Source organism: Petaurus breviceps, unplaced genomic scaffold, assembly GCF_028583685.1.
Source record: "Petaurus breviceps papuanus isolate PSGF00001 unplaced genomic scaffold, PetGlider_PUasm1.0 90823, whole genome shotgun sequence".
NCBI classification, from domain to species: domain Eukaryota; kingdom Metazoa; phylum Chordata; class Mammalia; order Diprotodontia; family Petauridae; genus Petaurus; species Petaurus breviceps.
Window position 1 is genome coordinate 3,916,921 of NW_027187352.1, and position 13,229 is coordinate 3,930,149.

Consider the following 13,229-nt stretch of genomic DNA (forward strand, 5'->3'; position numbering starts at 1 on the left):
ATTCCTTGGAGGACAAGCATTTATTTCCTCCTCAGAGTCAACTCTCTCTTCAGGAAGAGTTTCAGAACTGTTGTTTTGTTTCAAATATATTTCTTCTTTGTGCAATGAGAAGAGTTCTTAGAGTATGTATAATATTTTCTACCTGTTATCAACTTGTGTGGAGGGTCCTGTGGAGAAGGGGCTAGCTATCCCTACCACCTGCCATTCACACACACACACACACACACACACACACACACACACACAGCAGGCAAGTCAGTTTGGCTGAGGCAGTGGGGCACCCTGAGGAGGTAGCACGTGCCAGTCAACTCAAAACTACAATCACCATATCTCCCCAATGACTCTGATGGAGACGTTGCCAGGACCCTGAGCCCTTGAGCAATGAGAATAGCAATGCTTCCAGCCCAGTGCCCTCAGCCATCCTGGGAAGCAATGTCCATGGAGATACAGCCAGCAGGGGCTACAGCCCCAGCTACTGAAGACCCAGAAAGGACAATTCTTGCCACCAAAATCCTTGGCATTATCTAACCATTCAGCTTTAAAAATTGGTGTGATTTTTGAATGAAAATCACAGTAATGAAGAGGCATTACTTTCTGCTTCACCTATATACCTTAAGGATTGTGGATCCTTTCTATCAGACTTGCCATTGAAATCTTCCATGAATGTTGTGTCACCCATTAGAATATAAGTTCTTTGAGAGAGGGGACAGCCTTATTTTTCTATTTGTATCCCAGCACTTAGCTTAGTGTTTTGCTTATAGTAATGCTTAATAAATGTTTTAAATTAAGTAACTAATTCATCAGTGATGAATTGATTGATGGAGGATCTCACTTCAGAGCAATCACAAATATTCTCGGTTTCTGGTTGGTTTACTTCAGGGTGACAAAAAGCCTTTTGTCTGCTGAGCTAGAATTGAGTGAACATACAAAAGGCTCCCACAGCCAAATGGTCTCTTTCTTCCTGGGAGGAGAACAAAGTCAGATCTGCTGTGGGCCTCCATGTGTGGAGGGGGCCTCTCTTCCTGCACAGCCACCATGTTTCCATGAAAGCATGGCTCCTCTGTTCTTTTTGTCTTTGTTATATTCTTCTTTCCTGATCTAAGGAAAGCAGGACTGCGCAGCAGAGATGGAAACAAGCCAGGTTACAACTTCATGAGCTTTAAAACATCAGAAACATTTGGAGATTCAACAATTGGAGTCAAGTGCAGAGTCTGCCACTTTCTGTGATATTCTTTTACCTTCCACTCTCCTGACCTGGGTCAGAATTCCCTTCTGCCTCTTTAGATCCTTGACTTCCTTACTGTTTTTTTTCAGGGAATAGTTTATTGTCTCCAATGACCCAAAGGGTGAGGAGGCATTCCTTTAGCCCTTTACTCTCAAGTACACAACTGTACACAATCACCTGGACTCTGACTAGGGAAGTTTACATAGCAGGTATTCAGTATAGATTTATTGGGCTGAACCGAATTGCAAATACTTTACCCTTTGTATGGATCACCAATGGATTGTTGTGGAAGATGAGCTCATTTAGAGAGGGGAAAAGAGCCACAGGGAGGAGGGCATCCTCATTTGAAATCTGGAATAACAAGAATACCTCTATCAATATGACCCCAGCCCTCCTAAAGGCCAGGTCCCAGTAATCTGGGTAATCCCAGGGGATGGGTTTATGGTGGGAAGTCCCTAGCATTCATTCTCTATCATCAGAGAAAGGGTATTCTGAAGGGCATTCTTGTTCGGATATGGACTGAACTAGATGGAGCCCTTCTGGGCTCCCTTCCAACTCTGAGATCTTGTGATTCTATGATTCTGGATTCTGTTATTTTAAAATTCTATTATTTTAGGATTCTAAGAATCTATGATTCAATAATTGAATGTGATTCCCTACCAAACAAGGGCCATGGCCTGCTATTGGGAAATTACCAAGCAACAGAAATCTGGACTGGTTACTAGAAATGTCAAGGAGGTTGAATCCTGGGCTGACATGAGAATTTTGAGGCTCTCTTTGGCATTTGTCTCAGGAACACAGGGGAGCCCAAAAGTGTGAGTTTTGTCTTGGACATTCTCTCCCTCAAAAGATGGTTCTGCATATGACCTAGAAATCTCAAAGCGGGGCTATTAGGCAACACCATGTCCTGAGCTTCCAGGGTGCCCTAGGAAATGGGAAGCACCAGGGGGATAATGGTTCTTGCCCACAGGGAGCCTCAAGTCAGAATGGACATAAATGGCTCCCGATCTTGTGGGGTTCCTAGTTTGAGGCGAAATGCAAGCCTTCTGCCCACAAGGAAGCTCCCTAGGCTGAGGGAAGAGAAAAGGACCCTACAAGAAGCCTTTGGTTTGAGGCTCCTAAAGAGCCTCTGTCTGAGCAGGGAAGGCAGAACATGTTCTCTGCCCTCAGGAAGCCCCTGGTCACAAGGGTGAGATGTGGCCTTTGTCCTCTGAAATATCCCTGGATTAAGGAGGTGGGACAGTGCCTGTCCTTAGGGAACCCCTGGTCTGAGAAGGAAGATATAGCTCCAGTTCCCACTCTTTGGAAGCCCATGGTCTGAGGAAAGACACAGTCAAATGGAGGGCCCCAATCTATATCTTCTAGACAAAAGAGAATCACCTTGTTATGGGCCAGGCTAAGATATCTCAGCTCTGGGAAAGGTGGAGCCCATGTCTGGTTCAGGGCCTTCAGTGACTTCACAGGAAGAATTTCAAATATGGGAGGAAGTGGATAGATTTTGTTTGCCTTAAAAGGAAAAGAAAGTCAAAGTGGTATCTCATAGCAGAAGGATCTGTAGTAGCACAGGACAGACAGATGCCTCCCAAGAAATCTGGGGCCCAGGATAGCCATTTCCTGAGAGATGAAACCAAGAAACACATTCAATTCAAGTCAATCAGCATTTATTAAGTGACTTCTAGATACAAGACATACAAGGCAATGGATCTGGTGCTGGGGAGACAAAGAAAAAGATAAAACCAAAACAGCCCTGTCATCAAGGGTCTTACATTCTATTATCCATACACATGCACAAAATAGTAAGTACCAAGTAATTTCAGGAAGGGGAAAGTACTAATAATTAGAGAGGCCTTTGCCTAATAAATGTTAGTTAAATTGTATTGAATTGAATGGAACCAAGATACCATGTTCTGTCCCTAGCAGGGACATGGGAGCTGTCCATGTTGAAGCTTATTCATGGACTCAGAAATTCTGAGTCAGATTAGACCCAAACTCTAGGATTCAGAGGGACACCAGCATACACAGAGATGAATAAACCAAATGGGAACATAATGCCCTTCTATGAGTCCTGCCCTGCTTGGGCACTGTGGGAAGAATATCAGATTTGGAAGGACTCAAGCTGAATCCTAGCTCAGATACTTACTGGCTATATAACTTCTGACAAATTACTCTGCCTCTTTGAGGATATGTATCCTCTGCACATGAAGGACTTAGATTAGATGATTTCTGAAGTTCCTTCTAGCTCTGAGTACTAAGATCCTATGTACCTAAGGGCAGATTAAGTAGCCTCAAGTTCTAGATTGACTTTTGATAGGCTCAAATAATTGAAAATCCTGAATAGGCTGAATTAAATGTGCTAGGCTCCTTCAAGGGACCCAGTGGAGGAGACCCTTTGGTTCCGTTCCCTCCATACAGGTGGGGAAGGCCATCAATTCCTGAAGGAGAAGAGCATTTTACAGCCTCCTCTAGTCACTAGTTCTATTGTTTTAGCCCTTACACTTCAAGGTCAAGTTTTTCCTAGATTTGATCACAATATCTCTTGCTTTTACTTAATCCCATTTCATCTGCAACAATGGAGAATGACCAATATGTATCCCTCTTAAACTAAGCACCCTTCATAGAAGCAACCTAGTATGCTGTGCAAAGCATTGGTCTCGGAGCTAGAAAACTTGCACTGGAATCCTGGCTCCAACATTAGCAAGCAATGAGGGCAAAGTTGCCTGACTTCTCAGAACCTCACTATCATTATCTATAAAAGGAGAGTAATTATGATTATATTACCTACCTTACAGGGTTATTCTGAGGAAAGAATTTTGTTAATTGCAATTACTATAAAATGAGTATAAGGTGCAAAGACTAGTGGCAGCTTATATTTATACAGTATTTCATAGTTATTATCATTATTGGCTAGCATTATTTACATAGCATACTTTAAAGTTTGCAAACAGCTCATCTCATTTCATACTCATAACAATCCTGGAAAGTGGGTGCTATTTTTATTATCCCCATTTTTCAAATGAAGAGACAAGGGCTCAGAGAAGTTAAGAGATTTGTCCATGGTCACACAGCTGGTAAGTATCTAAGGTAGTAGTTGAACTTAGGTCCTCTCCACTCTTAAGTCCAATTCCTTGATCCACTATACCACACTGATTCCAAATAGTTCTATCAGATGGTTAGAGCAGGGATTATTATCCCCATGAAAAAATCTGGTGAAGGGAAATGATTTGCTTCAAGTCATAGAATGGAATCAGGCAAAACCATAGCTGGAACCCAGGCCTCCAAGACTCTAAACCCAGGACTCTGTCCATTACACTGCATTGTATTACCTCTTAATGAAGTCCTGCCTTAGTCTCCCCTTCTTTAAATCCAATGCCTCATAATAATAATAATTATTATTATAAACAATAATATATTACATAGAGGCCACTAGGTGGCACCATAGTGTTCCAGGCAAGGAGTCAGAAAGACTACTTTTCCTCAGTTCAAATCTGACGGCAGGCATTTACTAGCTGTGTGACCCTGGGCAAGTCACTTCACTCTGCTTCAGTTTCCTTATCTGTCAAATGAGCTGGAGAAAGAAATGGCAAACCACTCCAGTATCTCTTCTGGATCCCTAAACAGGGTCATGAAGAGTTGGACATAACTGAAAACAACTCAACAGTAAAAATGAATATTACCCAGCATTTATATAGTGCTTTAAAAGTTTGTGCAGTGCTTTACAAACATTGCCTCATTTTATTCTCAAGAAAACCTCAGGAGGTAGGTACTTATTAACCCCACTTTACAAATGAGGAGGCCGAGGCAGACCAAGGCTATGTGACTTGCCCAGGGTCATGTAGCTAAAATGCATCTTTGGCTAAAAGGTCTCTTCAAATATAGTCATCCCCACTGGAACTCAGGTCTTCCTGACTCAGGTCCAGTGCTTTATCTGCTGTGTCACCTTGCTACTCCTAGGTGAACTTTTTGGTTACTTGTATCACCACATCTCTTTCTGAATACCCATTTGGGAAAACAAAACAAAACAGAAATACCTCAGGACAACCAGGGTTTTCTAAACTGCTCTATAATCATATAGTATTACTACTAAGCTCAATTAATTTATGGCACTGGCATTATCATTAGAGAGGCAGCATGGCACAGGGAGTAATGGGAGGGCCTTGGAATGAGGAATAGTGAGGTCCATTCCTGCCTCTGGCATGTACTAGCTTTGTTGCTGTTCTGTTGTTTCAGTCGTGTTTGACTCTTCATGACCCATTTGGGGTTTTCTTGGCAAAGATACTGGAGTGGTTTGACAGAGATGAGGAAACTGAAGCAAACAGGGTGAAGTGACTTGCCCAGGATCACAGAGCTTGTAAGTATCTGATGTCAGATTTGAACTCAGGGAGATGAGTCTTCTTGACTCCAGGCCTGCTGTTCTATCCACTCTGCCACCTAGCTGCCTATGCACTAGCTATGAGACCATAAACAAGTTACTTAGTCTCTTGGTGTCCCAGGCAACCCTAAGAATATAAATATCAGTGGAGGGAAGTTACCCACAATGAAATTGTAGGTCTGAACCTCCCTCCTACTTCATCCCTGCAATGAAATTATCACCATCATCACCATAATCACAATTTACCATCACCTTCACCATCACCACCACCATCATCATCATCACCATCACCACCATCATCTTCACCACCACCACCATTACCACCACCAACATCACCATCACCACCACCATCATCGCCATCATCACCATCATCATCACCACCACCACCATCACCACCATCATCATCACCATCACGATCACCATCACCACCATCATCATCATCAACACCACCATCACCACCACCACCACCACCACTACCACTATCACCACCACCACCATCACCATCACCACCAAATCATCACCATCACCATCACCATCACCACCACCACCACCACCATCATCATCACCATCATCACCACCACCACCATCAGTTCAGGTCTGATTTCACTGACAAAGGAAACTTCCAGTGAGGACACTTCTTCTACCTCTATCATCCTGAGTTTCCTGATTTATAAAATGGAAATAATAACATCACCTCCCTCACATGGTTGTTTTGAGAATCAAATGAGACAATATATGTAAATTGCTTTGCAAATATTAAAGCACATTATGTCTTAGTTATTATTATTATCCACACTAGTTCTGCATCCTGAATTCCCCAATTCCTTGGGGAATTGTCTAGGACCCTGAAAAGATACGTGACTTAGTAAGGGTCACACAGTCAATATGTGTGAGAGGCAGGGCTCATACCCAAGTGCTTCTGAGGCCAAGGATGGCTCTCTGGTGACTCCATCCTAAGTCTGTTATTTTTACTCTCCTAAGTTAAAAGGTTCAGGGCTAAATAAGTGGTCTTACCTGGTTGGATGAATATCCAGGGAAAGATGGGAATATAACCTCTGTAACCAGATAAGAAACAAAGTCTAGGTTGATTAATGATAATGAAGAAAAGGGACATTCATTTGAAGAGGAAGAATAGTATGGTATTTTTTAACAGAATAAACCATGGGCTTAGATTCAGAAGCCCTAGATTTGAGTTCCATCTCTGACATTTACTAGCTATATAACACGGGTAAGTCAATTCCTTTCTCTGGGCCTCAGCTTCTACATATGTATAATGGGGATAATAATAATTAAATTGCTTATTTCACAAGGCTCTTGTGAGGAATTCAACAAGTGCTTACCACACAGAAAACATATTTTTAGACTCCTTTGTAAACTGCAAAATGCTGCAGATGTGGGCTGTTATTACTTAAGTTGAACTTCAAGTTGACAAAACCCTTTCCAAAACCATTAGCTTATGCTTTCCCTTGTCTCAGGCGCCTTGAGAAGGCAGTTCAGGGCAGGAGTCATTATCTCCATTTCAAAAATGGAGGTAACACAGTGAATAAGTGCCAGGGTAAGACTACAATCCAGGTCTCATGATTCCAAGGTCCAGGTTTTTTTTTCCATCACATTGTGATATCAGCATGCTTGGATGGATCCGTGATCTCATCACTATAGGTACCCCTTCTAATAGTGCAGATCACAGCTTCTCCAAGCTTTCTCATTCAGCTCTGATCCACCCAGCATGTTGTGGACCTCATGATATTGCATGGGTGCCAATGAAGTATGTGGACTCTCATTTGGCATTGAAAGCCCTTCATACTTTTGGCCCCATCCTACCTTTCCAGTCTTCTTACATTTTACTCCCCAACACATTCTCTTTGATCCAATGACACTGGCCTCCTGGCTGTTCTATGAAGAAGACACTCTACCTTTCAGCTCTAGGTATTTTTGTTGGCTACCTCCCATACCTGGAATATTGTCCCTCCTCCACTCTGACTATTGATCTCCCTGGCTTCCTTTAAGTCCCAACTAAAACCTGGCCTTCTCCAGGAAGCCTTCCCTAACCCCCTCTTAATTCTAGAGAATTCCCTCTTTTACTTATATCCTGTCATATATATATATATGTTTTTTCCCTTTTTGGAGGGCATTTGGGGTTAAGTGACTTGCCCAAGGTCACACGGTTAGTTTGTGTGTGTGTGTTATGTGTCTGAGGCTGGATTTGAACTCAGGTCCTCCTGACTCCATAGCTGGTGCTCTATTCACTGCACCACCTAGCTGCCCCCATATATATATTTATATACATGTATGTCTATATATACACACATATATACACATATATGTGTGTGCATGTATATATACATACATACACATATATCTTGCTTCATATATATTTATTTACATGTTGTCTCCCCAATTAGGTTGTAAGCTCCTTGAGGAGAGGTACTTTCACCTCTTTTTGTATCCCTAGTGCTTAATACAGTACCTGGCACATAGTAGGCAATTAAGTGTTTATTGATTGACTGACTGGGCCATCCATCAGTTTCCTCTCCCTTTCATGTCATAAGTGGCCCATCTCCTTTCCTACTCATACATCTCTTTGATGGTGCCTTTTATGTTGTTTTGTGTGTGGTTTATTGTCAGAAATGGGTGGCAGCCTATTTACATCCACCATCCATCTCTCCTAGGCCCTTTGGGTGACCCACCATCTTAAGTGTTTGAATACAACACTGTTCCATTGTGGCAATCCAATGGATAGGTAATTCATTTGTGGTAATCTATTTGGATTGGCAGTCCACTTATGGCGATCCATTTGGATGTTGGCAAGATGGACTTTTGTTTCAGGTCTAAGTTCAACATTGTTGAAAGCTCTGCTTGAATAAAACTAGGGGTGGAAAAAAATATCTGGGGTTATCATGTACGCACCTGTCCGGTCCACATCCCGTTTCATCGATAATATGGCATAATCTGGTTGTCCTTTTCCTGACTTGCTTTCCAGGAAGGCCCCATTCATACCTTGTTCTAGCTTCTGTTTGGGGCTAGAGTCTTTCTTGGAACCATTCTTTCCCTTGGTTGATTCATCACAGAACTTGGGCAACTGAACTTGCTGCAGGTATGGGATCCGTAAAATCTTGTTTTGTTCCATGCTTAATTTCTTCAGTCTTAAGAGGAAAAAAAGGTCCAATATAAGAACAACAGAGATAATGTGGTACATTGGAAAGAGTTGTTGAGCCAGAATACCTGGGCTCAAATTGTGGCTCTCACATTACTGACCCTCGGTACCTTGAGCAGCCCACTTGACTGTCCTGATCTGCAGTTTCCTCATTTGTAAGATGGGGATAAGACTACAGTGCCTGCTTCACACAATGCGGGGCTGTTGAGAAGAGAGGACTTAAAGAACTCTACAAATATGAGTCATTATTATAGAATATCAGCTCTTTCTTCTTTTAAGAAGGAGGAGTGCATAACACAAGGAGCACCGGACTTGGGATCAGAGAACCCTGCTCATGTTCAAATCCCAGGTCTGCTACTCACTGTTACTTTGTAACCAACAAAACTTTTTATGTCTGTGGGTCTCAGTTTCTTTAGTCATAGCACTAATGCCATTACTTGCCTTTTTTTTCTGGACTTGAGACTTCAAATCTTGATACCTGAGACTTCATTAACTTTTTTTGGCTGTTCTTACACCCTGTTGGCTCATAAGTAGTGTTGTGTGTACTGGTAAAGGGCTGAACTTGGAATCAGAAGACTGAGGTTCAAATCTTGGCCCTGCTCCTTACTTCTATTAAAAAAGATAGTTTATCTGAGCCTCAGTTTCCCCACATATAAAATGAGGTTGTTAGGCTACATTATCTTTCTATATTACTTCCTAACTCTAAAATGCTGTTTTTATATGGCTCAGTTGTGTGAGTTTGGACAAGGCACTCTGTTTTTTCAGGGTCTCTGCTTCTATACAATGAACATTTTTGGAACAGATGACTGCTAAGATTTCTTTCAGTTCTAAATTCTAAGATCCTGTGACAAAATCTCAGCAGAGTGATCTCAGAGCCACAAACTGGCTGAGACCTTTCCTTAGTGTCAAGGGGCCTGGGCTGGTTGGGTCAGCCAGGTAAGAGAACAGCCAGGGAAACTGTTAACGCTCAGCATTACCTTCTGAGTCCAGCCAGGCTGGCGAAACAGCTGGGGTGAGAGAGTTTGTTGTCATCCAAGATAAGTGTCTCTAAAGCTTGGAACCTTAGCACATAACGCTTGTTGGTCAGGCGAATGACGGAAAGGTTCCTGTGAAGGCAAAGGTTGGGAAGGATCACTGCTCCAAGTAATAAATGAATGATTCCTCTTTGAGGAGGGCTCATGTTCCTTTGGACCAACCATGTTGAGGAGTCAAAGGATCTGGGTTTGGATCTTTGTCTTGACATTTACTGTGTAACCTTGGACAAATCTGTTCTCAGTTTCATTACCTGTAAAATAATGGGGTTGGACTGAATAATCTGTAAGGACCTCTCAGCTCTCATTCCCATAATTTTATGAATAAATTTGGAAATTTGGCACCAGTTCTGTGATAACTTGGTTACATTGTCATCCGTAAGACAGTAAAAAAAAAAAAAAAAGAAAAAAGGAAGGCCTCCAGTGTTGTAGATGACTCTTCTGAGGAGTAATCATGAAAAAAACACAGACAAGAATAATATAGAAGAAATACATTATGGGTGGGATGTGGATGAGTTGAGATCCCAGGTCTATCCAAGTATATGTGATGCTACACAGTTCAATTCATTCTCAGGCCTGGTGGGTATTGGGTTTCTCTATCCTGCTAACAATTTTTGTTATAGTTGTCCCTGTTCAAAGATGACTCTAATTAGAAGACAATACAGATGCAAGATAAGTGATGAGTTGTTCTGCTGTCCATTATCATCACCATCATAATCTTATCTAACTCTACCAAAGTCAAATCCCAGTCTTGAATTCCATCCAACCAAGACTCAGTTATCCCTGTGAAGCCAAATTTACCTCCTTATGTTAGATTCCCTAGCTAACCATATACATTATTCATGCTTTGTGTTTTTGTATATAGATGTCAGTAGTCATGGATTTTGTTGCTGCTTTTCTTCTTAGATATTATTTCCTATGAATTAATGGCCCTTTTCTCCATTATTATCTTTCCTCTTGGTACTTGCAGCAGGGTTTATTAGCTTATGTGGGCAGTTTTTTTCCTTTTCCTCTTATAATTTTCCTAGATTTTGTTAGGTGAATACCATACCTGGCCAAGAGCTTGTCAATGTCCAGAAAGTAATTTCTCATTTACAGACACTATCTTTCCAACCAGCTGTTCACATGCCAAATATGGCTTTCTCTTGTGGATGTAATGATGAAAGCATGGTTGTACCCCTAAGGTCTTCCATTTCTTGCTGAAGACCGAATAATTCTTATCAACGATTCTTAGCTTCTTTGGTCTCCACTTAAACCATAGAAGCAGGTGGTGGTGATCAGATTTGGTAAGTCTTGGGAGGCTTTTTGTTGTGTTCCAGATACATGCCCCAGAAGATAGAAAATCTCTCTTGTTGAATAGGTCAGGTTCTCAGATAGCTAGCTCAGGCCCCTTCAGCAGGAGGTCACTAGCCACCACTGTTGTTTCTCTGCCCGTTACTGGATGACATTATCTAGATGCACCTTCGAATCCACTTCATTACTTGGAGCACATAAAGCCACTTCCTCCAGAGACAGCATAGCTTCCATATTTACAGGAAGGCTCTCATGCCTATTTTTAACATTTTTATTTGATTTTTCAATTAACAAGCATGCATTTACTCTCCTTCCTACTCACCCCATTGGAAAAGGAAAAAAAAAGAAAAGAAAAACAAAACCCTTGGAACAAATATACACAGGCAAGTCAAATATATTCAAAAAATGTCTATCTCAGTCTGTAACTTGAGGCCAATAGGTCTCTGCCAGGAAGTGGGTGGCACATTTTCTTATCCATCCTCTGGAATCATGGCAGATCATTGCATTTGATCAGAGTTTTTAAGACTTTCAAAGTTGTCTTTACGATGTAGTTATTACAGTATAAATGGTTCTTCTGTTCATTTTATTCTGTACTGGTTTATACAAATCTTCCTCAGTTTCTCTCAAATCATTCTTTTAATTACTTCTTTCAACCCAGTAATATTCCATGTACCATAATTATAATACACTGCCATTCGGGTACCATAATTTGTTCAGCCATTCCCTAATCAATGGGCACTCCCTAATTTTCTGGCTCTTAAATCTCTTCCAAAAGAACTACTTATAGATATTTATGTACATATGGGTTCTCTCTCTCTCTTCTCTCTGTCTGTCTGTCTGTCTGTCTCTGTCTCTCTCTCTTAACCTCTTAGGGGTATAACAGACCTAATAGTGGTATCACTGAATCAAAGAGTATATGTAGCTGACTTTCTAGGCATAGTTTCAAATTGTTCTCCAGAACAGTTGGACCCATTCACAGCTCTTAACATGCCTGTCTTTTCCATAGGGTTTCCAACATTTGTCATTTTTCTTTTTTATCACCTTTATCAATCTGATGACTATAGGTGGAACCTCAGTGTAGCTTTAATATTCATTTCTCTAATTATTGATGATTTGAAGCAGTTTTATATGGCTGTGAATAACTTGGATCTCTTCCTTTGAGGACAAACTCTTACTCTTGATCATTAATCAATTGGTGAATGGCTCTCGTTCTTATCATTTAGAATCAATTTCTTATACATTTTGGAAATTAGAGGCATATTGAAAAGAGATGCTTATAGCTCTACACGATGGGGCTATGGGAGCGTGATGAGGCTAGGTCAGGTGTCACAATTGGAAGGAGACTTTTTCAAGTCTATGAGGGTCAGTTTGAAAAGCAAATGAAAAGGAGATCTTTGGGTTCTAAGAGGGCTCCTATTGAAGCTAGGTCTGAAATAGACACTTACGGCTCTGTGACAGCCATGTTGGGAGGAAGAGAAGTGAGCCCATTGCCTGTTAGAAGCAGTATCTTAAGGCGAGGCAGAACTCCCAGTTCACGGATGGCCTCTTGAGACAAGTTATTGAATGAAAGGTCCAGGTGCTAAGTTCCAAAAAGATAGAAAAAAAAGCATCCATATGTTATAGTATATGGTGTACTGTAATGAAACTTACTCATGGGAAGAAATCCTGCTATAGCTTACAATTTGTATGTCTTCCCTTTTTTCCCATCCTTCAAGGCCTCACTCAGGAGCTACTTCTCCAGGAAATCTGCCCCAAGCCCCCAGCTAGAAGAGGTCTCCTCTTCCCTGAATCTTGAATCTTACAGAAGCTAAGCCCAGCAGGGATAATAACCCTTTCAAGCCCAGTAATTCCACCCTGGGGAGCCGCTGTCCTAACTGGTGGCTGTCTCAGTTGGCCACTACATTGTGTTTCCAATGTGATTTCCTTCATTTCTGAGACTTCTCACCAGCTGTCATGCCATCATGTATACCCTCAGTCACTCTTCCTACCCCTTCCAGTTTTGAAGCCATAATCAGATAAACTCTGTTGTAACTCCCGGAAAGGGCATGTCAATCTGCTCCCCTCTGGCTCCACTTGTCATCTGTAATTTTTCCAACCAAAATTTCACTCCCTGGCCACCACTCCCCTATACTTGCTCTATTGTATGTAGCCTTTTCA

General features: G+C 41.6%; 1 protein-coding gene across 1 annotated transcript in view; it reads right to left on the reverse strand.

Moving 5' to 3' along the window:
- XRRA1 (X-ray radiation resistance associated 1) overlaps positions 1-13,229 on the reverse strand; it is a 132,248-nt gene that overhangs the window by 15,563 nt on the left and 103,456 nt on the right. Inside the window, exons 9-14 of the mRNA XM_069070849.1 lie at positions 12,518-12,651; positions 9,726-9,854; positions 8,502-8,737; positions 6,609-6,649; positions 2,606-2,731; positions 1,483-1,576 (exon numbers count right to left, since the gene is read on the reverse strand). Coding sequence (XP_068926950.1) covers positions 1,483-1,576; positions 2,606-2,731; positions 6,609-6,649; positions 8,502-8,737; positions 9,726-9,854; positions 12,518-12,651 — 760 coding nt within the window. The remainder of the gene's footprint in view (positions 1-1,482; positions 1,577-2,605; positions 2,732-6,608; positions 6,650-8,501; positions 8,738-9,725; positions 9,855-12,517; positions 12,652-13,229) is intronic.